Source organism: Rhizophagus irregularis, chromosome 16 (assembly GCF_026210795.1).
Source record: "Rhizophagus irregularis chromosome 16, complete sequence".
NCBI lineage: Eukaryota > Fungi > Glomeromycota > Glomeromycetes > Glomerales > Glomeraceae > Rhizophagus > Rhizophagus irregularis.
In genome coordinates this window covers 182,534-209,556 of record NC_089444.1, presented here as the reverse complement: position 1 = coordinate 209,556, position 27,023 = coordinate 182,534, and the positions used below count along the sequence as shown (strand labels likewise).

At 28.6% G+C, this 27,023-nt stretch overlaps 8 protein-coding genes across 8 annotated transcripts; 4 read left to right on the top strand and 4 right to left on the bottom strand.

Annotated features, from left to right (window-relative positions):
• Positions 1–1,326: 1,326 nt before the first annotated feature.
• On the bottom strand, positions 1,327–1,949 carry OCT59_007847 (uncharacterized protein; the record flags this gene model as incomplete). Its single annotated transcript, XM_066142059.1, has 3 exons — positions 1,327–1,507; positions 1,586–1,721; positions 1,847–1,949. 3 exons carry the CDS (start codon positions 1,947–1,949, stop codon positions 1,327–1,329), a joined length of 420 nt encoding a protein of 139 aa, XP_065998970.1.
• Positions 1,950–6,787: 4,838 nt separating this feature from the next.
• On the top strand, positions 6,788–7,049 carry OCT59_007846 (uncharacterized protein; the record flags this gene model as incomplete). The annotated part of the gene is made up of 2 exons (XM_066142058.1): positions 6,788–6,955; positions 7,014–7,049. The coding sequence occupies 2 exons, from the start codon at positions 6,788–6,790 to the stop codon at positions 7,047–7,049; spliced, it is 204 nt and encodes a 67-aa protein (XP_065998969.1).
• Positions 7,050–7,567: 518 nt separating this feature from the next.
• OCT59_007845 (uncharacterized protein) lies at positions 7,568–7,850 on the top strand (the record flags this gene model as incomplete). The annotated part of the gene is made up of 2 exons (XM_066142057.1): positions 7,568–7,679; positions 7,750–7,850. The coding sequence occupies 2 exons, from the start codon at positions 7,568–7,570 to the stop codon at positions 7,848–7,850; spliced, it is 213 nt and encodes a 70-aa protein (XP_065998968.1).
• A 168-nt stretch (positions 7,851–8,018) lies between these two features.
• OCT59_007844 (uncharacterized protein) lies at positions 8,019–9,185 on the top strand (the record flags this gene model as incomplete). Its single annotated transcript, XM_066142056.1, has 5 exons — positions 8,019–8,123; positions 8,581–8,721; positions 8,799–8,984; positions 9,049–9,103; positions 9,181–9,185. 5 exons carry the CDS (start codon positions 8,019–8,021, stop codon positions 9,183–9,185), a joined length of 492 nt encoding a protein of 163 aa, XP_065998967.1.
• A 1,998-nt stretch (positions 9,186–11,183) lies between these two features.
• On the bottom strand, positions 11,184–19,393 carry OCT59_007843 (uncharacterized protein; the record flags this gene model as incomplete). The annotated part of the gene is made up of 12 exons (XM_025318359.2): positions 11,184–14,936; positions 15,013–15,213; positions 15,285–15,724; positions 15,835–16,380; positions 16,457–16,900; positions 16,989–17,279; positions 17,345–17,705; positions 17,800–18,131; positions 18,225–18,497; positions 18,587–18,677; positions 18,772–18,939; positions 19,302–19,393. 12 exons carry the CDS (start codon positions 19,391–19,393, stop codon positions 11,441–11,443), a joined length of 6,735 nt encoding a protein of 2,244 aa, XP_025176371.1. The 3' UTR covers positions 11,184–11,440.
• Positions 19,394–20,029: 636 nt separating this feature from the next.
• OCT59_007842 (uncharacterized protein) lies at positions 20,030–21,123 on the bottom strand (the record flags this gene model as incomplete). Its single annotated transcript, XM_025318358.2, has 2 exons — positions 20,030–20,305; positions 20,375–21,123. 2 exons carry the CDS (start codon positions 21,121–21,123, stop codon positions 20,260–20,262), a joined length of 795 nt encoding a protein of 264 aa, XP_025176370.2. The 3' UTR covers positions 20,030–20,259.
• A 278-nt stretch (positions 21,124–21,401) lies between these two features.
• OCT59_007841 (uncharacterized protein) lies at positions 21,402–21,638 on the bottom strand (the record flags this gene model as incomplete). The annotated part of the gene is made up of 1 exon (XM_066142054.1): positions 21,402–21,638. One exon carries the CDS (start codon positions 21,636–21,638, stop codon positions 21,402–21,404), a length of 237 nt encoding a protein of 78 aa, XP_065998966.1.
• A 1,367-nt stretch (positions 21,639–23,005) lies between these two features.
• On the top strand, positions 23,006–25,754 carry OCT59_007840 (uncharacterized protein; the record flags this gene model as incomplete). Its single annotated transcript, XM_066142053.1, has 9 exons — positions 23,006–23,036; positions 23,129–23,393; positions 23,488–23,771; positions 23,857–24,112; positions 24,205–24,491; positions 24,575–24,800; positions 24,870–25,120; positions 25,203–25,461; positions 25,529–25,754. The coding sequence occupies 9 exons, from the start codon at positions 23,006–23,008 to the stop codon at positions 25,752–25,754; spliced, it is 2,085 nt and encodes a 694-aa protein (XP_065998965.1).
• Between the last annotated feature and the right edge of the window lie 1,269 nt (positions 25,755–27,023).

The following is a 27,023-nucleotide window of genomic DNA, read 5'->3' as shown; positions in this document are numbered from 1 at the left end:
CTTTACAACATTATTGTAATATTATTGGAATATTTCTAACAGCAGTTTGTATTATATAATTTCTTAGCGCATTTTTAAGATTTAGCCCATGATAATATAAATACAAATGAAAAAAGAGCGTCTCTTTAATTTCAAGACTTATTTATAAAGCAAAAAATAATGTAAAGGCGTGGTAATGAATATTACCACGCAATGACTGGAAGGAGCTGGGTAGATTTTTGAGGATGGACGGCAAGAAGAATAATTTAAATTTTCGGTGTACTGCTCAACAATGCAATGCAAGCAAAGATTTCGAAATTTGGACCAGAACTTTAACATAGTAAACAATAATAAAATAAAGATAATAAAAAAATAAAAATTATTAGACAAATATCATTTATTAAAGGAATTATGAATAAGACACCATATAATTAAAAAAGTACATTAAATTACACTCAAATTTTTTATTAGAATTATTTGGGTTGTATAGAATATCTGATATATAGTTAATTTAAAATATATTTTATAAATTAATTTTTATTATTTCAAATAGAATTAAAAGTAGTGAATAGAAAAATGTTTCACAACGTTTTTTATTAAAATAGTTAAAGAACGCTCCAAAACGTTTTTTTAAACAAACAAATTTCCTTATTTAAATATAAATATACTTTTAATGTTAAGTAACGTTAATAAAATTATGTTTATTATATTAATTAAAAAAAAATGTTCTATAGGCTTTTTTATTTTTTATATAAATTTTTTTGTTGCTATTTACTAATTAGAGTTCTAATATGAAACAAAATTTATTTATAATGAGAATTTAAATAGTCAAAATCATTTTTGATAGTTTTTATTCTAAATGTTTAGTAAATTGTAAATAAATTCTGTAATAATTAATTCTTTTATAATTATAAATTAAATAACTGCATGTAACAATTAATCCAATAAAAAATAAATGTTTTTTTTTTAATACAATACAATTATTATATTAGCAGCAGTTAGCAAAAAATGTCACTTCCCTTATTTCCCCTTATGTGAAGCAATCATTATAATAAATTAAAAATTCATACAGTACTTATATATAAATTTAAAGGAAAGGTTATTCATATATTATTTATTTCATGGGGAATTGGAAATAATAGGGTTACCCTTCTCAAGAAATAAATGGTGGAGCGTGTCACTCACTATTTTTAATTATTTTAAACTAAAATTAGAAATTTTCCGGCTATCTATATGAGACCGGAAATTAGCGTGATATTTAGTTTTACATATTAAAATGTGGTCAATTTTGATTTATGATCCTCATGCCGGTATATATTGTATAGAAGTTAGACATATGAACACACATCAATAAATTCTATTCTGCCTACATATTCGAAGCCAGATAATATGGAGCAGTCTTTGTCTAAACTTAAATATTGGAAACAAGACTTCTGAGAAGTCATATGCAGATGACGGTATTCCCGTGTCTCGATTGATTCTTGTGACTGTTATTATGACATTTGGAACTCCCAGTTGATTTCGTACCCTTTGGCAAATGAAAAGGAGAATGAATTAAGTTGATACTAAAGAATCTGAAAAACATGAAATCAGTTATGATTCATACCATGGTATGTTTGCATTTATCTGTTGTTTCCATGCTCCAATACTACCGCCATTTGGAAATGTAAATACAACATTATTATAGTTTCTCGCACCATTAGTTGTAAGGTTCGTGATAATTGCTTCAATATCTTGAGTAGCTTTTTGTTTTGACGTAGTCGACGTAGTCTTTGACTTTTTTATTGGTCTAATATTATCAGATATATAATTATCGTCATCTTCCTGCGGGGTCTGATTACATTTTTCGAGCTCTATTCCGTTTGACCTGGAACTCCAATTCGAAGGCCTGAAGCGGTCACAACATCATTGAACCCGACTTGGAACGTATCTTGGCATAAATTTTTGCAATATTTGTTTAAACATAACATTTTTTTTCTTGTTTAAAAATAGAAAGTTTGTGAGAAAACCGAGAGCCGGCATATCTTTATCTCTTTTTAAAGTTTTAAGGGCCAAAGTAGCTTTTTCGCGATTATAGGGAGATTTTTTGGTGCTAAAAAAAAAAGAATATCGATCAATATATATTGACATAAACATGTACAAAAATAATTAACCGTTAATTTTACATACTTGTTCCACTTTCTTTTGCTAATTTTTTAATATCGTTTCCTTGAATAATAAATAATTAATTATTGAAAAATTTAAAAATCTTACTGAATTGATAAAAATTATACCTTTGTCGTAAATATATCTGAACGGGTTTGATATACTCGCGAAAGCAAAGAGAAGACAATTTTTTATAATGGTAATTTATTCAAATATTAAAATATTATTAAGAATGTGAGATCACATACGCGTTCACAATCATATATTTATCAGTAAAAAATTAAATGGCTAACTGTATTATTAAACAATAAAAATTAAATAAAAAAACGACTCTTTTCTATTAAACAATTAAAAACAATTAAAAACAATTAAAAAACTATTAAGGATTTTATTATTAAGATTTAAGAACATCTTTTATTCGAATTTATTTCCTTGATATAATTTCGGATTGTAATCCGGATTAGTATATAAATAGTTTAATACTGATTTACTATATTAATAATCACTATTTACTTGTAAACAAAATTCTTTACGTCTCACTTAAGTTATTGTAAACAATGGAAAATAATAATATTGAAATTGATTTGGATAATGAAGAATTTCCTAATAGAAGTTTACAAAGCCCTTTAAGTTACAAATTTAGCGACTACTGCCCATGAAATTAGAAGAAAAGGTTGTAAAATAATTCTTTTTATTAAAAAGAATAAAAATTTAAATTAATATTTATAAAGAGGGCAGTGCTAAAGAAAATACAAGTATCGCACATAGTTATTTTACAAAATGTTTTGATGTTAATGGTGAAAGCTATGGAAGTTTTCGCGCCATATTGGAATAACTTAGAAGATGAAAGCATAATTAGAAATATAAGTGTAATAAATTTATATTGCATACTAATATTATAAAAGAATAACTTATATAATATATAATATATTTATATTAAATGATTTATTCAATATATTCGATATATAATTATCATAAGTCTAATTCGGATTTAATCCGGATAATACAATTTAATCCGGATTTTAATCCGAATTACAAATCTTAATCCGGATCTAAATCCGAAATACGGATTTTAATCCGGATTCTAATTCGGATAACGGATCGAAACCCTAATCCCTGCTTTTAAATCATATTACTCGACTCCTTTTTCATCTTGTTGAAATTATAATTTTCACTTTCTTTAACAAATCTTTGTACATGGTAATTTTTTTTACTGTATATATCTCCGATGTTGTATAATGCATAGTATACTAGTATACAGTATATTATCCTCAGAATAACCTTAGATCGATTAGAAAATTTAATTTTTATAATTTTAGAAATATTTATCAGTTCCGGAAGGGAAAACTTTTATTTTATTGGTTATTCAATTTCATTTAAAGAGACTTTGAAAGTATTTCATTTATCGTTATATGAACTTGGGGAGATATAGTACTTTTATCTACTATTAATAAAACTTACTTTCTGCACACCAACCGTTGGCGATTTAACTAACTAAATAATTTAGTATATTAATTGTTATCATCGTTATTTTTTCAGCATGTCAAAAAATTTATACATGGAGAAATATTTATATGTGTAATATTATGCTGGATAACAAATCACTATTGGCGTCTGTAAATGCAACTGACAAATATAAAAAATATCTAATCATTTCTGCTGGTTATTTTTCCTTTCTAGATTTACTAATTGACAAATAGTACCTATAGAATTCTTTGAGATTCTCGTCAAAATTTAACTTTCCAGCTAGACTGAAGTTATGTATTATTCTGCAAGAAAGATATATAGAATTATTCCAATTCTGTTATGTATATTCTCCATTCAACATGTGACTTGGACGTATCTTTCGATTATGTGTCGATTATGTGTGTGCGATAAGATTTTGTAATACGAATGTAATACGATATCATTTAAAAATTATTTAATAACAAGCTAAAATTAATGTGGCAGAGTATATAAAATTTTATAGAAATTAATTATCACAAACAAGAATATTCATATAATTATTAAAAATTATAAAATATACTTACATCAAAAAATTTAGCTGTATTTCTTTCTGGTTTTGTCCAAAACATATCTCAATTGGGGTACCTAATTAAAAAAAAAAATTAATAATGAAAATATTACTGTTGAAAATATCGATAATGAAATCGCGAATGTCTTTTCTGTTGATGATGCACAAATTTAGATTTAATATTTGAACAAATATTTAAATTCTTTTAGGAAACAAGATTATCTATACTTGCCTATGGATTGGCCCATAAAGCTGAAAAGCCAGCAGAAATGATTAGAGATGCGGTTACAGGCGCTAATGGTGATTCGTTAGCTTAGCATAAGATTACACACATCATAAATGTTTCTCCATGTATAAATTTTTTCGAATCAAATGCTGTGAGATTTTACATGCTAAAAAAATAACGATGATAACAATTAATATACTAAATTATTTATTAGTCACTTCACACAAAATAAAACATTGCTAAAACAAGGCTTTACCTGATTATTAAAAAGTAAATAATGAATATGTGTCTTCTTTTTTTTGTCTTCTTTTTTTAGGTCTTCTTTATCTTCTTTTTTAGGTCCATCTTCTCTTGACAAGTCTTTATATAAAATTTTCTCGAATTTCTTTCTTGAAAAAATTGAATTATCACGCAAATTTTATATTTATATTTATAAGTGATACTGAGGTTTATTTTATAGATTATTTTGGTCAGCCTGTTGCTGGCGACAGTGACGCGGCTGACGCGCGTGACAAACGGAAATCATAGTATCATACATAAAATACCTATAATGTCCTTCGCTTTGCTTCGGATAATAATTTTACCTACAGATTTGCCAATATCAGACCGGGTTATAATATTATATAAGATCTAATTTATCTAAATATAAAACAAAAAATATTGTTATATTGATTTAACCCTGTTGCAACGCAACAGGCTACAGCTAGTGTCACCCTAAAAGGAAATCAATTTTTCAAATTTACGATTCCCGAAAATTTTCTTGCAACTGGTATAGTAGCACTTCACAACATACATTTTCCACATCAATCAACATGATTTAATCATAAAATACCAAAATTTGAAATATTAACAACTAAGAAAAACTCTATCGTTATTTCTAGTGTAATGATGATGATGTGGAAATTGATGTTATACCATCTCTCCTAGTTCAAATAAAGATTAATAATGTTGACGATTTTTATATCAAGAGAAGAATCAGATCACCAAGAAAATGAAGCACCGAATGCGGATGATGATGATGATGATGGAGTATTTAAGTTCAAGATAGCTCGATAGTGATCAAGGATTATATAAACCCTCTAGTAGCGTGCAACTAAAATGTCCAGATCAAAAAAACGAATCAAGTGCAAGATGAATCGACAGTGGTCAGTACTCCTCTTACAAAATTGAAAAGATAGAACGGCCTTATTCAATATAACTGGTACAATGTTTCCAGAATTAAAATACGTCCCGAACATTTGTATTTATTTTTTATCTTGTATTAATAAAACGTTTTTACATTTGCCACATAACATTAAATATTTCTGTATAATATTATCATCAATCATATCAGTTAGTGAAGTTAACCCATCCGAGCACGAAGTATTGAGACAGCGCGTCATTGGGCTTGAGGCTAAGAATTCTAAGACTAAGGCCGATAAAGCTGATATTGAGAATATGTAGGAATATACCAGGCGTGATGCTAAAAAAAATCTGAGTTTAAGGCTAGAATCGAAGAGCTGGAGAAAAATAGGACAGATACTGTTGCCGGCCGAGAATGCTGGACTTAGAGAGTTGGTGAAATTGGAACAAGAACTTAAAAAAGAATTATAGTCAAAGAAGAATCGTAAGTATTGCTTGGAGAGGAATCCCTAGTTGAATATCGGCCATCTTTTATGAAGGGATTAGAACTTGATGCTTTCTTCCGACATCATCGAATGGCATTAGAAGTGCAAGAGGCACAACATCGGCTTCATAATACTAGCTAGTATAAAGATGTGATGAGAATCCGGAAATCACTATTCCTCAGAAGATATATAAATTTAAAGAGTGTATTGATCGAAAACACTTTAATCTTGATTAATCCTTATAACAACTTAACATCATGTGGCTAGTACGGTAGTACCTGAATTCGTAATTGCATGTGGCTTATATGTTAAAATTATGTTTTCAGAAAGGCAGATCGAGTATTTGCTAAATCGATCACCTAAAATGCGCAGTATGATATATTGATATCGGAAAAATTCTTGCCGAAATAATAGAGCTGTGCAACATATGACTTAAAATGATGTTAATTGATTGTTCCTGCTCTATAGATGCTCAAAGTCGAAGCGAACATATTGTTATTCTTTATCCTTTTAACATATTCATCATGATCTTCAGGGTGAAAGGTTCCATTATTTTATTTTAATAGTTTAGCCGACGCCGGCCCTTTTCATTAAAAATATATTTTCACAATTAAAATAAGCAAGTAATAAAATAAGTTTACTCCTTGACAATTAAATAGATCATGATATATTTATTGATTAATTGTGCAAACAATTATGATCCTGCGTAGTAATTGTTTCACATAATATGACTTTCTGATTGTATTTATACATCATCTCTCAACTCTTATCAATTCTATTCATCTCTCAAATTTTCAATTATCAACAACAGCTAAAATGACCACCATCCCCCAACAACTAGGCTTCGATGGAGAAGAAACAAAAGTCTTTAATGAGTTGACCGGACGAGAAAGAAGAGCATTTGACGCCCTGCCAGATAACAATTCAAAAATTCATTTTATCCGAGGTATGGTGGTAAAAGAAAGGTCTTGGCGCGAAAAATCGGTATGTTTAGCTAGGAGACACGTATTCTGTTTAGAATATTTTACTGACATTATTTCAGCGCCTTCGTCGCTTCTTAACATACCTTTTTCGTTAGGAAATTAATCAAAAGCTAATTTACTGTGGCCTCTACCTGGGCGCCCTGGTTGTAACTATTTCTCTTGGTTCGACTACTTACAAAAAACGACGATAAAAAATTAAGATTTTTTTCATTGATATTAAATTCGCTGATTTTTTTTGTCGAGATAATTATGTTGTTAAATAAACTGCGGTGGAGTAATATCGATTATTATTATATTATTTTTTTATGTATTTTAATAGTTATAGGAATTAGGAATATTATTATCGGTATTTATACCGATATTTTTTCAATTTTTATCTGCAAATACTGTATTTTTTTCACCAAAGCTGGAATAATTTTTAGCGATGTTTTGTTTAGTTGGATTATCTAAATAGAAAATTTGATAATCCATTTTTCGTGTGACTATAATATTTGTAAATTGTACTTATTTCCCAATAAAATGCGATTATCGTACTATCTTTTTCTAACGAAAGATTTCCAAACTAAAATAAATTAGTTAGAAAATAAGCGCATGTTTACTATGTTCAGACAGTATGAAGAGGCTCTGGCGAAAAATATTGGAGGCAAAAGTTCTGGACAAGAAATTACGTAAGGTGAAATATTTCGGTTGCAAACTAACACCATTTTTCGTACAGAATTTCCAAGGTTTGTTAGAGTCAACGACAGCATAAATTTCCTATAAAGTTACTAAGTCAATGTTTTTTGGTGCATATAGGTTATGAGGAAGTGTATCTTTTGCCCATCTTCATTAATTTGCAAGGGGGGTTAGCAAAGATTCGGGAATCACTTTCTCCTGGACATTTACCAGCGCTATAAAAACAGACCAGGTTTCCACCTTCTCATCCAAGGTTCAAATATGTCGAATTCAGAACATATCGATGAGCCGAGACAGGAGGAAGAAAAAAGCAATAATCCGGAATCTATCAAGTCAAGACTCTTGCTTATAATATCCTGAAGAATCTCGGAGATAACCTTGTCAAAGATATGGAAATTACGGAGCTAGCGCTGTGTCCGGAATGCAATAACAGTCTTTTTTCAGACTCTCTTAAGGCACTAACCTTGCTTGAATGTGGATATGTGTATCATAGAGTATGTATTGAGAACCGTTTTTTACTTTCTTCGTCGAATTATGTGTGCCTGTTCCCCGATCGTGGGAAAAATGTTGAGAGTATTAACCGACCGGAGGAATTAACTCCACAAACTCCGCAAGAAGAAGGGTACTAGAGGAACAGGATCAAAAATGGACGTAGATGAAGAACAGAATAATGATTATGATAATGGGGAAATAGAATCAACTCAGCCCAAGAAAACCGGTTCTGCTTCCTCTAGCAATAAGGGTAAAAAACGGGCTAATGAAGAGGTCCCCTTGGGGCCAGATACAGACTCTTCCTCCAGAAAAAAATTTAAGAAACATGGTCAACCAGAGGACTCTTAACATTTTAAAAAAGCTTGTCCGGGAGTCATCTTCCGACACTACTCGACTTTCTGAAATTATTCTCTATATCTTCGATTTATGTAAATTTAACACGCATCTTATATTTCTTAGTTAAATTTCGCACTTCATATTTGTCGTGGTATTGCGTATTTGAATGCATTAGGTATTAATAATGTACGTGTTACATTTTTATCTAAACGAGAATTTTTTCATTTATTTTCTTTACCATGTTTTGAATGCGAAAATATAATGGTACGTATAAAATAATAATTATTACGAATAAAAATATTTCCTAAATTATTATACTTTCTTTTTTTCTAAAAAAAAAGGTAACAGAAAGCAATTTAGCAAAACTTGCCAACTTCGGAACTTCGCGTGAAAAACATGATGCAACCACGACAATCGGATCTCAACCTGAACGCGTTCGTTGGCTCGCTCCTGAAAAATTAAAAGATAATGGACGCCGCTATGATCACAAGTGTGAAAATTTCAGTTTTGGAATGAATTGGCTTTTAGTAAAAATCCATACGAAAATTTTGAAATTGATAAAATTTCAGATCATGTGATTGCCGGCGGTAGAGAGATTTTTCCAACACATGGTACTATCGAGGTTATGAAAAGATCGTTATAGAAGGTACTTAATTATATATTAAAAACCTTTTATGTTTTATTTAAATTTTAATGTTTATTTTAATTTACACATATTTGAAGCCTAGCGTCATGATCCTGACATGTGTATTAGCATTTTAAGTAAAATCATGAAGGAGATTTAGGAAAAGTAATGAAGGTAAAGATAGAATCAATTTAAAGAGATTTTTGGTTTAATGGTTGTATATTCAAAGAAATATTTATGTTTGCTAATAATAAGCGAAATATATGGTTATTGGACGCTCTATTATGTTTAAACGATAATGATGAACGTAGTAGACGGAGGGTTCATAACCATTGATGAAATCTTAACTGAAAATATTTACTACTAAAGTTTACAAGTTTAAAGTCTACAAAATAATGTATGTCTCACAATTAGTAACAGAAGACAATAGATTAAAGGTATGGAGTCAAGTTACTTACGGTAAAAATGAAGAATGTGGAGTACAAGAAGAATCTGGAACGTGAATAATATATATGAAATTGATAAAAGATTTATTTAAGGCTAAAATTAATTTCGAAAAAGTTGAAGCACATTGTATAGTATAGTAGTTAGTAGTAGATAAGACATTATAAGTGTAATTATCAATATGTATTTCGACAAGGTCTGTGCCATATATTAAAAAACATTAAACAAATAAATTATCAATATTTTCTAATCGGACGATACAGTACAGTACATTTAAAAAACATCTATACATTATTCTTTAGAATATCTCTTCCTTTTGCTCCTTTCCAATCCAATTTCTTACTTATATCATCTTTTTTGATTTCTATGATAAGTTAGACTAACAGTGTAATCTAATACTGTATATATTTCAAATTTGACTATATAGATAATGGTGTTTCTTTTTTAATTTCAAGTACAACTTTTACTATTTGGGACTACTTTGTTCAAGAGCTAATATCATAAATATTTCTAAATATACAGTCTAAACACCAGGGACTCCGCCCCTGGATCACCAAAGCCAATAATGGATTTAAATTGAGATAATTATGTAAGGTAATTAGTACTGAGAATCATTAAAAATAAAAAATTATTTACAAAGGTAAAGGAATGAAATCTATTCTTACTATTCATACTCTTCAATCATTGATTGGTCGAGAAGAATTTAAAGATGTATTATAGTTAATCAAATATTTTTGGTTATGTTGTATTAAGCCAATGTCCAAATTGGTCAAATGTTTAACTAAGAATTAAAATCAGTGTTTTATGAGAAAGGGAAATTGACATCTACTAGAAGGGTTGTTATCAATAAAATATGATGCAGTATTTATTTTAATACTTACAGTCAAACCTCGATATACCGAAACTCACAGTTCAAGAGCAAAAGTTCGGTATATAGTAGAAGTTCGGTAAGTAAGTCTTTCTTATATACAGCTAGATCTGTCACGTGATTAAGAATATTAATTTTTGCCAGAATTAAGATTTAATTATCACAAAGACCAGCATAAATTATGTGAAATTCCAAACACGTGATCGCAGTTCGGTATATCAAGATTCAAGAATTTTTTTTTGTATAAATGATAAGTCAAAGTATACGTTATATCAAGTTTTATATGAAATTCAGTATATCGAGATTTTTTTAAATAATATGAACTGGTTTTAAAAAAAAGTTCGGTAAATCAAGAGTTCGTTATATCGTGGGTTCATTACATTGAGATCAAACTGTATATCTACAATCCCACCCATTACTATCCTAACTTCTAATTTTTCTAAACATCAGTTTATTATATATATTATATCATTGCAAATTTTATGTTCTGACAATTCATTTTTTTTCAGGATACTTTACTATTTAAGTAGGAAAAAAATATGTAAGAGCGTACAACATAAATAAAATTGAATAGACTATGTTAGATAGGGGAGCCAGTAGTTCTTTTTAGTTTGTATTATTTGTATCAATGGTTTTTATATTGTTTACTTTTTACTTTAATAAATTGACTTACAATCTTAGCAAAAAAATAAAAATAAAATAGGAGGCCATCGGTAAAAAGATAATTGTTTAATTTAATTCAGTTAATCATTCAGTTTCATTTCTTTATAAAAAAGAACATATATCATTATAATACAAATTAAGATCTCAAATTCTTTTATTTTGAATTAATTAAAAAAAATTATTAGTTTACAAAAGAAAAAGATCTAGATAAAATACACGCAGAATAAAAAAAAATAATTACTTTAAAATATACAATAAATAAATAAGCAAATAAAAAATAAAAAATTGAAGAATTATAACGCCCTCTTTTTTTGAATACCCTTTCCCCTTCACAAAAAAAGAAAAAAAAAAGGTTTAAATAAAGAAAATTTCTATAATCAATATTATACAAACTCATTTCCATCTATAGGAGCTAAATCTTTATAGTCTTTTATCAAATTATCACGAATTTTAAATAATCCTGAAGATTTCATACTCGTACGTATAGTAGAATTATTATGACATGCTAATATATTTATTGTACTTGCAAAATGACGTCGAACTGACGTGGTCGTAATTAAAATTTGTTGTTGTTGACTTTGAAATGAATTATTATTGGAATTAGTTATAGGTGAATAAGGTGGAGATGGTGGCATCGAAATAGGTTGACTTGTATTAATGATAAGACTTGATCTACAAGATTGTGATGATGATGAATTTGAAATGTTCTTACGAAGATGATCATCAAGGTATCGAAATAGGATTCCAAGATTTCTAAAAACATAACTTGAAATTTCCGTGTTAACATTAGGATTCTTATCAAAATATGAAAGAAGAATGTCAATAAGTCGAAGTATAAATTCTTCAGAATCACTTTTATTCGAAGGATTTTGTGTTGTAATTAATGCGCCCTTTGTTTTTGCTGTGATAGAATTCTTACGCGAAACATCAAATACCATCATTTTCTGTATAATCGTATCAGTCATCGTAAGTATACGTTGACTATAAATAGTGCTCTCATTAATTTTTGACCTTTCTCTTAGAAAAATTATGATCCATTCTAACCAATTTTGTTCCCATAAACATCTCATATTATCAGGTGTTAATATTCTTTTTATATCAGCTAATACTTGGAATACAAGTTCAGAATTTTCAGATATTTTAAGTAAATCAAATATTAAACTAATAGTTTCAGGATATATTAATTCTTCGGTATTCTTATTCATTGATCGAGAGATGCTATCTTCCGAATTTCGAGGTGAAGAACGTTTTAATATAGGTCTATCCAACATGGTTAAAGAACAATTTTTAAATTCTGGATCACAATAATAAAATTTTATTCCAACTCCTATTAAAACTTGTGTAAATTCCAATGAAAGTTGATGCATTACTAAATAAAATCTCATCTTCTCAAATCCATTATTTTTGGTAAGAACTCCTCTACTATGTTTAACATTTGAACTCATTAAAATCCCCATCATTTTAAGAATTGTAATACGGAATTTTTCATTAGGAGCTTCAAGAAATGGCATTAAAAGAGATAGACCTTTCAATCCACGTATTTTTTCAACAAGTTGTACATCAAATGTCATATTCTTATAAATCATGCAAATAATGTCACATTTAAGTTCAACGTTCATCCATTTGTCCTTTTTCAAATATTCAAATAACTTTGTTAGTTCTTCAACACTTAAATCCAAAATCATTACTTCAAGTGTTCGCATTATAAACGGTTGGAGTGATGTAGGAAGGTTATCAATAAGATCAAATAAAATACCCAAGCCAAGGCTATTACGCCACGTTTTAAGGTTTTCTGGCACATCAACCAACATGTCCATTAAAGTCCGTACTACTGGCAATTGTACAGATTCTTTACAATTAATTAAAAGATCGATAATAATTCTCAAAGGATCAATGTTCGTAATGAATATTTGATCATTTTTTGTGACACCATCACTAACTATATCTAATAGCACATTGAAATGTTCAGAACATAAAATACTATAATCTCTACTCAAAGATTTACGAGTCACATCAAACCCATTTTTTTCCTTAAACTTTGCAATATTCTGTGGACTTTTATAAAGTAAATTAGATATTGTACGAAGACCAATTAATTGTTGTTGAGGATCCATATCTAAGATCTGTAAACAATTTTCTATTCTCCCGGTTTGTTCAATAATGTCTTTCATAGAACGAGTAGCATGTACAGAACAACCTCCTTCCATTTTCCCACTTGTCTTTGTAAAATCCATTGAATCCGAATTTCTTCGAGATTTATCATTTTCAATTATAGATCTTTGTTCGCTGCTCAAGTATGCTTGTGGATGAATGGCCATCACTTCTTTATTCTCTACGCCAAGTAAACGATAATTCTTAGAATAAGCTGGACCTTTATTGAAAATTTTTTCCGATATTGCTTCATCCCAAAGTCCTCTGAATAAATAAATGGAACCAATTTGTCCATAAAAATAACTATTGATTGCGGATTTTGATTCATTATTAGTAGGATAAACTTTCTTTCCACGACGTCCAATAACAGCAACAATTTTTTCTTTTCCTGTCATCTTTGGATAATTAAACATATTATATGATTGTATCATAGATCCATCAACGATTAACGATGTACTATCTTTTGAATGAACAAATACGACATGATGCCAAATTCCAATTTCTTGAAAATCGAAACCATCAAAAACAAAATCTTCAGGTGGTAAAGGAAAATGTTGCGTTCGAACACATAGACAATATCGATTCGATCTATCCATATGTTTAAAATAAAGTTCAAAAGTTGTATTTGTCCCTGATTTATCTTCATAACATAATAATCCGGTTTCATTTTCAAAGAAAGCGGTAACTTTAATCCACATGCTAAGCGTGTAACCATTCTTCATACTAGGAAATTTATCCAAAGGAGCAGTTTGTACCACACCGTCAACTCCATTGAAATTAAAATAACAAGATGGATCCATTCTTTCGGATATTCGTTCAATTGAGTAAATCATTTGCATTTGTATCTCACGAATGAAGAAAGGATCAATTTTAATTGTTGAATTTTTAGGAGAGGGTAAAGATTGTGAGCTAGCAATTGATATTCTGCGTGATCCTCTATCCAAAAAATGTCCAAACATATTAAGAGGATCATATGCTGCCTCAAATAACAATGAAACATCAGAGTTTGTGATATCATATGCTCCTAATGCAGGTATTAAATCTACATACGATGGTGAATGTTGTTTAAAAGGTTCTACGTCGTTCGTACATTTACCTTTTACAAATAAAACTTCCATTACGAATTTCAGGGCACCATTAGCACATAAAAGTTCTTTATTACGTGGATTAACCTCCATCAACATCATTAATAAATTAAAAAAATAATGTTGTAATTTATCATCATTTCCATCTGCAATATTATAAAGAAGCTTTAAAGCCATCATTGCAGCATCTGAATCTCGAAAAATAATTCCCGCCCAATGTCGAAGCTTATCATTAATTGTTGAAGAATTTGATTTGACGGCATTGGAATTTAAACCAAATCCACCTAAATTACGAGAATTACTTCGTTTTCGAGTTGCTTGTTTATTCTGTTGATCAATCATTTCTTCGGTTTTAAGTCGATCAACAGGTGATAATGTAGGACTTAGAAGTTGCATGCTACTTCTAGAAACTGTATCAAAACTACCAACTGGCGCTTCAGGGCCAAAATTATTACTCGATATGGATATTCCGGACGTATTATTAGAATGATTTATTAAACCATTCTCGTCGGGAATATTACTAAGAGATGACGATGACGAATCATTTTTAGCGTTCCCTTCATAAAAATTCGTCGAATGCGAAAGTGAAGTTTGGCTGCCTACAGTTGCACGGCTGCTATTACGTTCGTGTTCTTGTTTTTTGCTGTGTATAAAAAAATACTAAATAAATAAAAATTAAATAAACATGCATTAAAAAAAAAACAATTCTTCTTTAATACCTCTTTTTATTAAATCCAACACGTCTTTTTTGCGTAAACGGAAGTAATTCTGTAAATAATGGGATTGGATCTAACAATCCTGAAATAAAAGGCATAATATCACTACTAATCAAAAATGGATCAGCTGTTCCAGGGCATTGAGATAACGATTGTCCAATACTTCCAATTGTTGCAACTTCAAGAACAATCTCACAGCATGTCCTTATAAAGTAAAAAACATTAATAAATAATGAATTGTTTAAATAATTATATACACATATAATCATACTTACTTGTCAATAGGTGTTACTGAAGAAAGGATTAATTCTAAGAAACCATCATATCCAAATAAATTTCCCAATAATTGTTGTACACCTTCATAACCGGCAAAAAAATCACCAACAGTTACAAGAGCAGCGGATGCAACATTAGAATCTTGTGTATGACTTATTATTCCTAACATGACTTCTAAACCACCAAATTCTCCAAATAGCTGTTTTGCTTTATCACTCTTACGAAGTACAGAAGATACTACGTTGCAAACTTTTGTCTGAAGCCACGGAAAAGTAGCTCGTTTTGGACGTTGAAGTGAATTACAAAGATTTTTTGGATTTAATAATGAATTTACTCGCGAAATAACTGGAGTTTTGCTACTTGCAATGGAATTTACTTCAGTAGAATTTGGAGAATAACTGATATTCGCAAGAATATACTTCGTTAATTTTATCATCCACTATTTTAAAAAATAAATATTTAAACATTATTAATTAAATTGATCATTGATGACAACACAGAAAGGCATTTAAGACGTTTAAGACAATTAAAAGATAATCTTAAACCTACCTTGACACTTTCAATACAATCCAAGCCACAAACCATATATTCTCTCAATAACCAAAGAGCCATATCTGCAACCATTATATCTTCTTCTAATCCAAGATAATCCTTCTTAGTAGACAATTCTTGAGTATCATCTGCTACATATTCTACACATGCACTAGAAAGAACTATAGCATCATGGAGTGTTTCGAATCCTTGTAAAGCTTCAAATAACTCCATATTTCTTCCTGTGGCATCAACCAATAATCCAACGATATGTAAAAGAAGAAGATTCTGTTCAGCAATTAGTACTCGTTCAAACTCGTTTAAAATTACGTCCGTTTTAGTTTCAGTGTTTAAGCGTGTATTTAAATCTGATGCCAAACCATCAAACTCGCACATTTGAAATATATCTCTTATAAATTGCAAGTATATACTCAAAAAATTTTTCTCAACGTCTTTGTAACGACTAAGAAGGTCAGTTAACAAACGTGAAACACTACGCAAGATGATATTAACAACAATAGATCTTGATGGCAAGCTAATTTCCATTAATATACGTGTATATTCCTATTAATTGATAATATGTATTAAATTAGTTTCGATTTACTTGTAAAGATTTAGAATTAATTTTCGCTTAACTTACTTTCAATATATAAGAATTGTTCTCACTTAAAATAGTGGCCATATATTCCAACAACCTTGTTACAGCTACTAAATAACGATACACTGGATGTGAATCAACAGTTTGTGCAACTGGAGATCCGGCAGAAAATAATGACGGAGAATTTGGATCCATCGCCGTTTTATCATATCTTATATCGGGGAAAGTTTCACAGCTTGCTTGAGATAATTCTCCCAATTCCAATACTCGGCAAAGATCATTAATATCTCCATTCACATGAATTGCGGAATTCAACATCTTCATCAAAAGATCCACCCCACCAACTTTCCATGCAGCAACTGCATTAAGACAATTTGTTGTGATTAAATCTTGAATACAATTAAGAGCGTGTTGCCGTATATCAAGATGAGAAGAAAAGACCATCGTACGAAATACAAGATTCAAAGCATCAATGTTGCCAACAATCTTCAAATGTGAAAAAAAAATAAAAGTTAATGATTATTTGGTTTTAAATCTACGTAAAATCTAAATTACTTTTTAATTTTTCTCTTACCTTATCTTCATTATCGTTAAGACTTGTTATAAAGAAAACATTAAAGCAGTCTTTAAGAAAACTTTCACGTTCTCCCACTCCATCTTCCAGAACTTGATCAAGTGCTTTAAGCATAGTTGTATAGCCGTCCATCTTTCGAAATTCGGCCTGATTTGCTGTATTATGAAACAATAACTTGCAAATGGTCTCTATTATGTCTAACTTTGATATAGTTGTCACACCTGAATGAGACACACCTTCAGACAATATGCTAGTTAAAGATCGAAGAGCACCTTGAACGCGCATATATTCCTAAAGTAGAAATTTATTAGTATACGGAATATAATAAAATTTAAAAAAAAATTTTAAGATTATACCTTTAACATATCTGAATTATTACTATTAATATTAAATTCTTTAAATGAAATCGTCGAATTTTCTGTGCTTTCATTTGTTGCAACAGATGAGACACTTGTTTCAGAATATTTATCAACTTCATTATCCGAACATCTCTTATCACTACCGCTCGTGTCTGTTGAAGAATCATCTTCATCTTCTAGACATGATGATATAACATTATTGTTATCGTTACATAAATTATTTTCGCTGATTAATATATTCGAATTGTCCTTTTCTAACACATCATTTTGATGGCAAGATGATTCTTGATTCGAATGAATTAAATTAAAACGCGGTATTATAGATGTTATTTTATCCGATGAAGGTATGAAAGAAATTCTAAAACATTTTTTTTTTTAAAAAAAAAAATAATTATAATTTTTGAAATATGCATGTGTGTGTACAATTATACAATTTAATAAAAATTTCATACCTTCTGTCAATTCTTTTATCATTAAGACTATCACCATGATTAACCATAATTTCACTTGCAAGTGCGTGTAAATTTGGAAATACTCTCCCAAGTTCAGTAAATATCAATTCCCGCATTTCAGCAACCATGTTTGAAACTTTCCCTCCAACAAGGCTACTAAAGAAAGTATTTACATTGTCCCTTTCTTCTTCATTAAAATCATTATCATAAGAATCGCATCGAGAAATAAAATTTTCATCATTTAATGTCATATTTATATCATTGTCATTAATATAATTATTACGATTTTTTGATATACTTCTACCAATATTTGAAAATCCTAGACCCTTTTTCTAATTTATTATTAATTCGGATTCGAAAAATAAACATATTAGAAAAATCGTTTTCCTTTTTTTTTTTAAAAAAAAAGAAATACTTTAACATACCTGAATATCTTCATCTCGAACTTCAAGAAAATGTTTTATAGTTCTAACAATTTCTGATGTTAACTCAGGATCATCTTCGATTAATAAACGTAAAATTTTTTTGAAACCTTGATGTCGACCTATTTCAATTTTATTCCAATCATTTTCACCCAATGTACTAATAACTCTCAAAGTTAATTTTTTAGCTTCAATTGTATTTAATTTTTCCAATAATAATAATATTCGATAAATTAAATTAGGAGTGTTTGCAACTAATTGTCGATATTTTTCATCCTATAAAATTACAAATTAATTAATTTTGAATTTTTAATTATCTTAAATAAAAATATTACTATTAAATTTTAATATTTAAGGTTGCTTACTTTTAATATTAATTCAGCTACATTTAATGCTTTATTAACTAAATCAGCTACTCTTTCAACACCAGGATCTGGCTTTTCTTTGTTAACTTCCCTTTTTAAATAAATAAATAAATAAATAAATAAATTTACGTTAAATATGTATTAAAATTTAAAATACTTTAAAATAAATTTTAAGTATACATTACCGATCAATAGTATTAAGTAAATTCACTAATACTTCTGAACAATCACCGTATATTTTATCCAACGAAAAATCAGTTGGTATAATAATTCCTGATGCGCTCCATTCTTTATAAGCTTCTTGAAAAATATCAAGAAAGTTTTCAAGTTTTTGAATCATCAATTGAACATCACTATATAAATTAAAGAAAAAAAAATTATTATTACTTATAATTCATAAAATATAATATATAATGTATGCATATATATATTTAATTATATTTTAAATCTATTTTTTTTTTTTTGAATGCAATTATTTCAATGCGCATATACATTAAATTGCACCTTATGCCAAATTATCTTCTATTTAAAATTCTTGAATCTTGAATTCTATTTAATCCGCCTAACTCTTAAATCTAATTTAATGAATATGATAGACAATAAGTAGTTCTAATGTTAATTTTGGTGGATATCCAGTATTCGATTAATTCTTCCAACTAATTAATATAATTATATAAGTAATGTAAAAGGAACTTATCAATAATGATAAACTTACTCTTTATCTGAGACAGAAAGATATTCCTGCCAACAATTTTGAATACGACGGTAGGTTCTGTGAATAGCCCATTTCTGTCGCAAAGTTGCCATTGCAAAAGTGATAGGCAACACGAATATTAATAAAATTGAAAAAAGGTCATCAGCAGATGGGAGGTAGTATTCCAAAAAGATTTCAAACCCTTTTTTTTTTAAAAAAAAAGAAGAATCACTCTTTCAAAATCCGATTAAAAGAAAATAAAAGTGCCGTTCTTGTTATATGCGAGTATTTGTGATATCATATAATTTTTTTTCTTTGTGATGTTATCATCGAGATCACTCGCAGTTTTATTTGCGGCTAATTTCCTATAATTTCTAAGATTGATTGGCTGAAACCTAAATAAATGGAAAAAATTTTGGCTTGTACGTGAACCAAAATTAAGATGAGAACGAATAAGAAAAAAACCAATTCTTCCAAATGGGATGACAAGTATTTTTTTTTTATAGGATGTGATACATAAAAAATTTTTTTTTTTTCGGGAACGGGAACCATTACACAAATTTTTCGGGGCAAACTTCCATATTTTCCATATAAGGTTCTTTTTAGTCAAACTTTAGTGAACTAATTAAAAAAAGCAGTAATTCCCAAAATTCCAAATTACAAATAACCCCGAAAAAGAAATAAACAGATTAACAGATAAACATTAAAATTAGCTTATGTAAAGGAATAAAGTGGAAAGAAATCGATTTAAAAGAATAAAAAATTCATTGTTTTTGTTATTTATGTACAACTCATTTAAGATTTCGATCTGACAGAAAAATTTGTGAAACAAACAAATGAAAAACGTCAAGATAATTAATTTTTTAATAAAACTAATTTCTATGAGCAAATTCACATGAAGAAGTCTTAAAAGCAAGTTAAACTGTTTTGGAGGTAAAAATCAAATGCGTGCTCACATGTTCCCTTATATCGTCAAGTATCACTTTGTTTTTTCAGTTTCTTCTTCATTACTATTTTCCGTATCCCTAAATTTTAAAATTAATTAGATTTCTTATTCTTTAAACAATAAAATAATTAAATTTGATAATATTTACCAATATTTCTCATTAAAAGGTTTACCATTATATAATAATATAGGTTCTCTTTCCAGAATATCATCACATACATCACTTTTAGAAAATTTCATGGTAACATCTAAACCATCCAAAAATTTTTCACAAGATTTATTCCACACAAAACTTTTACATTTTTTACCATTATTTATTACAGAAACCATAATTAATGGACAAACAGAAGCCTTAAATCTGTTGATTGCTTCATCACTAAAACCAGATTTTGAAGATAATATACCAAAAGTATTCTCTGATGTCAATCCCGAAACTACTCCTTCTAATTCTCTAACAGAACTTGGAGGACATTTATTTGAGTAATTTTTACATTGACCTACTAATTTTAACTTTTGTCCATTTGGTAAATTCCACCCACCTCTAAAATCTATTCCAGAATCACTTGCTCCTCCCACTCTACTTGTTATCATACCAAAATTTTTTTGTAAGCATGAAATCGTTTCATATTCATATAATGTACCTTTATATACAGATGATTCAGTATTTATATCTTTTATTAATAAAAAACTTTCCAAATCTTTATGTTCTTTTTTATGCACTTTTTCACAAGATGGATTTTGCTTTTTCAAGAGAAATTTATGATGTCGTTTGATAAGATCCAGTAAATAATATTGTCGTACCGATAATATAAAATTTCTTGGGCTAAAATTATTTCCAAAACTATCCTTATTTGCAAGGGTTAATGATTTTATACTTGAAAATATTTTTTTATTCATTTTAAATATTAGTTAACAGTAACAAAACGAAAGCGAAAATGTAAGTGTAACAAAGCGAAAGCGTAGAGATTAGAGAGAGAAAAAAAAAGAAATTAAAAATAAGAGTTTATTTGTATAACATTTGACAAAGTCCGTAACAGGGATTTTATTAACGTGTATTAATTGCTAACTAGGTGACATTGTACTAACATACATAGTGTGTACATTATAGTGGCGCAAATTTTTGTGACAAAGTGACAAATCAGTAAATATAATCTGGTATGTACTACGCAATCTACTTATTCAGGACCACTTTTACCATCTTGATGATAAGCTTCAGGATGACTTTCTTTTGGTTCAATTTTTAAAGTTTGAGCAGCATGATGTACAGCGTCAGAAAGAACTTCTTTAGCAGCCGTTAAATGAGGATGATTACTTTTTTCTATTTGTGTATTCGTTAAATGATGCTTTTCTGGATCATTATTAGATTTTTCTTTTTCGTCCTTTGGAATTTGTGGAAGTGGTTTGTCTGACATTTTTTTAAGAATATTACAATATTTTAATTTATTGATTTGGATTTTTTTTCCTCCAATTTATAATCTTTAATATTATTAACTTTTCTTTATGTCAACATGACGTCATGGCCAAGAGAAACGTCATATACATATTGAGGCTTAAAGTTTTTGGCGTTGTGTGTTTCACACGTTTCACAAGAACCCTACTTACTTTTTGCCCGTGTTTCAACGTTACAACCGATCGTGATAACAGTGATGACAGTTACGGAGTTACTTCCCCTATTACTGTAAAACTCGGATATTAAAAATCTTTAATTCTGGAAGAACTAGGCCGATTTTGGTCATTGTGTCACATAATTGTTCGGGTAGGGGTATATATTTAATTATCCTTTTTTGAATATAATATTTATTATTTATTATTATTCTTTAAACCTTACCGAACTTTTTAATGTATCATTAGAGTTTGAAAATTATTATCGCGTCAATTGTCATTTCAATTTATATTCGGGTTTTCGGGAAACACTAATTCAAAGTCAACCCCAAAAAAAAAAACGCCTAAGACTCCATATTTGGAACATCTAATAGAATAAAGAATATATGAAATAATAAATAATATAAAAACAATAATAATATTATTATTAATAAAAAAATACTTAATATATGTTCAAGTTCAACCCACGGAGAAAACTTGCCGACACAAATAACAAATTACTGAAAGTAAAATATTTCAAAGTAATACAAAAAAAAAATAAGACCAATAAAAAATAAATGAATAATTATTTGATAACTTTTCTGTAAGTAAAGAAATCTTCTAAATAAGTTGATCTTAATTATTTCATTAATGACTTTTCTGTGGATGAAGACTTTTTTTTAATAAACAACTAAATTAGTTACCTAAATAAAGAAGTAATGAAAAATATATATTTATTATATTATATTATATTATATTATATATATATATATACTATAATTAACAATAATTTAATATGAAATATTAAATATTATTTGAATAAAGAAACGAATATGAAACATGCGTTACCCGAACTTTTTTTTTTCAGTTACTGCGGTCAAATAATGGTCAATTCATGACCAATTCAGTGAACAATGATTCTTGTAATACAAAATACCAAATACAAACACATGAACTTATTAATTTAACTTTAAAATATATTTTGTATAGGAACAATGTCCGATTTAAGAAAAATTTAAATATAATCTTATTTGAACGTTCTAACCACTTCAATTTGATATAATTTTTTTTTTTTGGATTTTTTTAATTTAAATAAAGCTGAGAATAACCGTGATTTACGATTATTATCATTTTTATTTTTTTCTCTGTTGACATTTAATTTTAATAATTGTAAAAATCAAAAAGTACTAATTTAAAGATGACTCAAAATTATCTTCAAGAATACCAAAGTAAATTCAAATTTAAAAATTTCTTTCATATAAATTTATTAGATATTATGGAAATAATTAACCATTTATAAAATAAAAATTCTTTCTAATAGGTCAACACCATCAAGAAAATGATATTTTTACTTATAATTTTACCCAAAATGGTTATTCTCATGAGAATGCATATACTGACTCTCAATTATTTCAACTATTGCAATTAAACACAATTACTCATTCTACCGAACCGAATCCTCTAGATAAGAATATCATTACAGATGATTCTTCTAAATCCAAGTGCGCTGATTGTTTAACAACTTCTGCTCCAAGGTGGAGAGTTCGTCAAGATGGAGAAAAAGTGTGTAATGCGTGTGGTCTATAGTAAGTTTTCAGTCTTCAATCCAATCTTAAATCTTTTTTTTTTTTGTTTCTAATTAATTTTTGTTTAATCTAATTATCTAATTTCTATATTTAGTCGAAGAAAGCATGGTAGTAAACGACCACTTGAGATGTTAAAAGAATGTAATACAATAAACTTACTCAACCAACCGGAAATTTGCATAAGTTGTGGGATTAATGAATCTAATGGGGAAGGATACTGTAATGCTTGCGGTTTATACGCTGTTTTTAATTTTTTGAATTCAGGAGATGAGAACATGAATGTAATAAATTCTCTTGACCACATAAATAATAATCTCACAACTCTTAACGAAGAAAATATAAATATGGACCAAACCAGTTATTTTCAAGATTATCAAAGTAATATTATTATTTTTTTCAAATATTTTGGAAAATAACACCAAGTTAACGAGTTAACGTTTAATTTCTTTTTTTTTTTTGGTAGATCAATTCTCCACTACATATCAAGAAAATGATATTACCACATATGATTTTATGCAAAATTATGAAAAAAATAACAATGAAAATAACACTCAGGTTGACCCTAAACAATTACAGTTAACTTATTTCAACGCGGAGAATTCTCTAAACGATGATAATATAATGGATGATTTTTCCTGTGCTGACTGTTTAGCAACTTCTGCTCAAGTGTGGGAGATTCTTCAAGATGGGAAAAAATTGTGCAGTGAGTGTGTGTCTTAGTAAGTTTTCAATTTCCAATTTTATTTTTATATTTTATTTTATTTTATTTTTTTTTTTGGACTTATTAAATTATTTAATTCTTCGTATTTAGTCGAAAAAAGTATGGCAGTAAGCGACAGCTTGAGATGACAAGGAAAAACAGTGCACTAAACATATTCATAGACCCAGATCAACCGGAAATTTGTGTAAATTGCGGAATTAATAAATCTGTTGAAGGAGGCCATTGTAACGCATGTAAATTGTACGCTGTTTTTGATTCTTCGAGTTCAGGGGATGAAACAAATACTCCTGACTATACAAGTTATGGTATGATCAATCAATCAAAACAAGGAAAAATCGTAAATATGGATCAACCAAATTATTTTCAAGAGTATCAAAGTAAATTTTGAGACAAAGTTTCTTTCAGAAGATAAATATGAAGATACGGAGCTAACTGTTTTAAATTTTTTTTTTTTTTGTAGATCAAAACTCCAGTTCATATCAAGAAAATGATTTTAATTCAAATAACTACAAACAACAAAATCATTTTATCGAGACAGACCTACAATTTAACGCAACTAATAATTACGAGGCTAATATAACAGATGCTTCTCTAAAAATCACATGTGCTGATTGTTTAACAACTACTTCTCCAAGATGGAGAGTTCGTCAAGATGGGGAAAAAGTGTGTAATGCATGTGGATTATAGTAAGTTTTCGATTATCAATCCTTTTTTTTTTTCTAATTAATTTTATTTAATCTAATTTGTTTGTTTAGCCGAAGAAAGCATGGTAGTAAGCGGCCATTTGAGATGACAAGAGAATACAATACAAGAACAATTTTCGCAAATCAGCCAAAAATTTGCGTATACTGTGAATCTAGTGGAGAAAAACATTGTAATGCATGTGGATTGTACGCTACTCTTGGCTTTTTAAATTCGAAGGATGAGAAAATGGGTGTGAAGAACACTCAACCAAACCATAACGAAAACGATATGGATCAACCTAACTTTCTTCAGGGCTATCAAAGTAAATTCAAATTAAGTTTCTTTCAAATAATTTTAATAAATAACATGTAGTTGACTTAAAAAAAAAAATATTTTTTTAATAGGTCAATACTTCATATCATATCAAGAAAATAACAATTCGATATATAATTATATACAAAATGATTATTCTCTTGAAAATACTTGTGCTGAATTACAAAAATTACAATTAAACACTTCTACTTATTCTACCGGGCAGTATTCTCTAAATGATAAAAGTGATAATAACAAGAAAATTCTGTGTGCTGATTGTTTAACCACTTCTGCTCCAATGTGGAGGATTCGTCAGGATGGACAAAGAGTCTGCAACGCATGTGGATTACAGTAAGTTTTAATTTTCAATCATCTTTTTTATTATTAAATTTTATTAAAAATTTTCATTTCAATTTAGCCGAAGAAAGTATGGTCGTAAACGACCATTAGAGATAATGAGAGAATGCAAAAATAGAGTTAGAAGAAGAACCATTTTTACAGATCCAGAAAGTTGTGCGAATTGTGGAACCACCGAATCCACTAATTGGAGAATAATTGGCGGGAGAAGATATTGTAATGCTTGTGGATTGTGCGCGATAATTAATAGGAGACCACCTAGAAGCTCGAAAAGTACTAAAAAATAGACTTTATCCATACTACCTAAGATAATAGGATATAATGCGAAATCTATGATCATTAATTTCATTTATAGAGCTAGCATTTCAATACGAATGCAAATTATACACTGTTATTATGATTTATTTATTGTTGATTTTTCTATGTATTAAAATTTTATTACGGCAATTTGAATAAACTTGTAGGCATAATATTTAATTTAATTAGGTTATATTAATTATTAATTAAATGTAATTCTGGTGAAAAAATATATTACCTCAGGAATTGATTACATTTTAAAACATTAAAAAATAAAGATTTTTAACGATAAATGTTTATATGTTTTGAAATATTTGCTGCTGGATCAAATAAACCAATCCTTTTAGTTTAAATAATTCAACAAAATGTGATCCATGCATAAAGTGACATTGATTTTTAGTAGCTTCTCCTAATTCACAATTTAGCTTTAACTTTTTTTTACTGTTTTATAATCTGCTCTTCGACTACCTAATTACAATATCATCTCTCGTATTAGAAGCATGTGACAACAAAATTTGCTGACACTGATTTTATACTATGGTAATTTTTTATGTTATTTGGAAGAGAATGATTACAATCATATTTATGTCGATAAATATTCCGCAATAATAATCATCCATGACCAGCATAACCTATCTTTTTTTTTCCTCATTTTTCTATTTATTCTTAATTTAAAATGAAAGTAACAAATTTTTGCAAAAAATTTAAAACGAAAAACATAAATGACTAAAAGAGTAAAGCGACAAACGAGAGGCCTAAAGCGTCGTTCCGGATGTGCCGGATCGGAATACCCCAGTAACCCCACCCGAAAAGCTCATTTCGAATCACGTGCCACAAACCTGTTACTGTGGCCCCGGTACTGAAACAAAAATAAATCATTTTTTCATCACCACGAAGAGCTTTGCTAAATTTCTTGTTTGTCGGTATGTGTTATTCGCTAATTACGAAAAAGAATAAAATAAATAATACTTAAATAAATAAATAATGTACATATTTTAGAAACTATTGATTTTTTCGATGGGTTTCTTATTTCTAAATATATTCTCTTTATAAAAAAAAGTTATTTTACTTCTTTTTAATCACGCTATAATATCTAAAGGACTCAACTCCTAACCAAAGACGAACATCCAATTGAATTAATCTGATAAGGAATGCCCCTTGTATCAAATGTATGGTTCAACAATATAATATTAACAGTAATTCATGGATAGTTTATCGATTTAATAAACATAATACTCGAAAAGGAATTCCGCATGAAA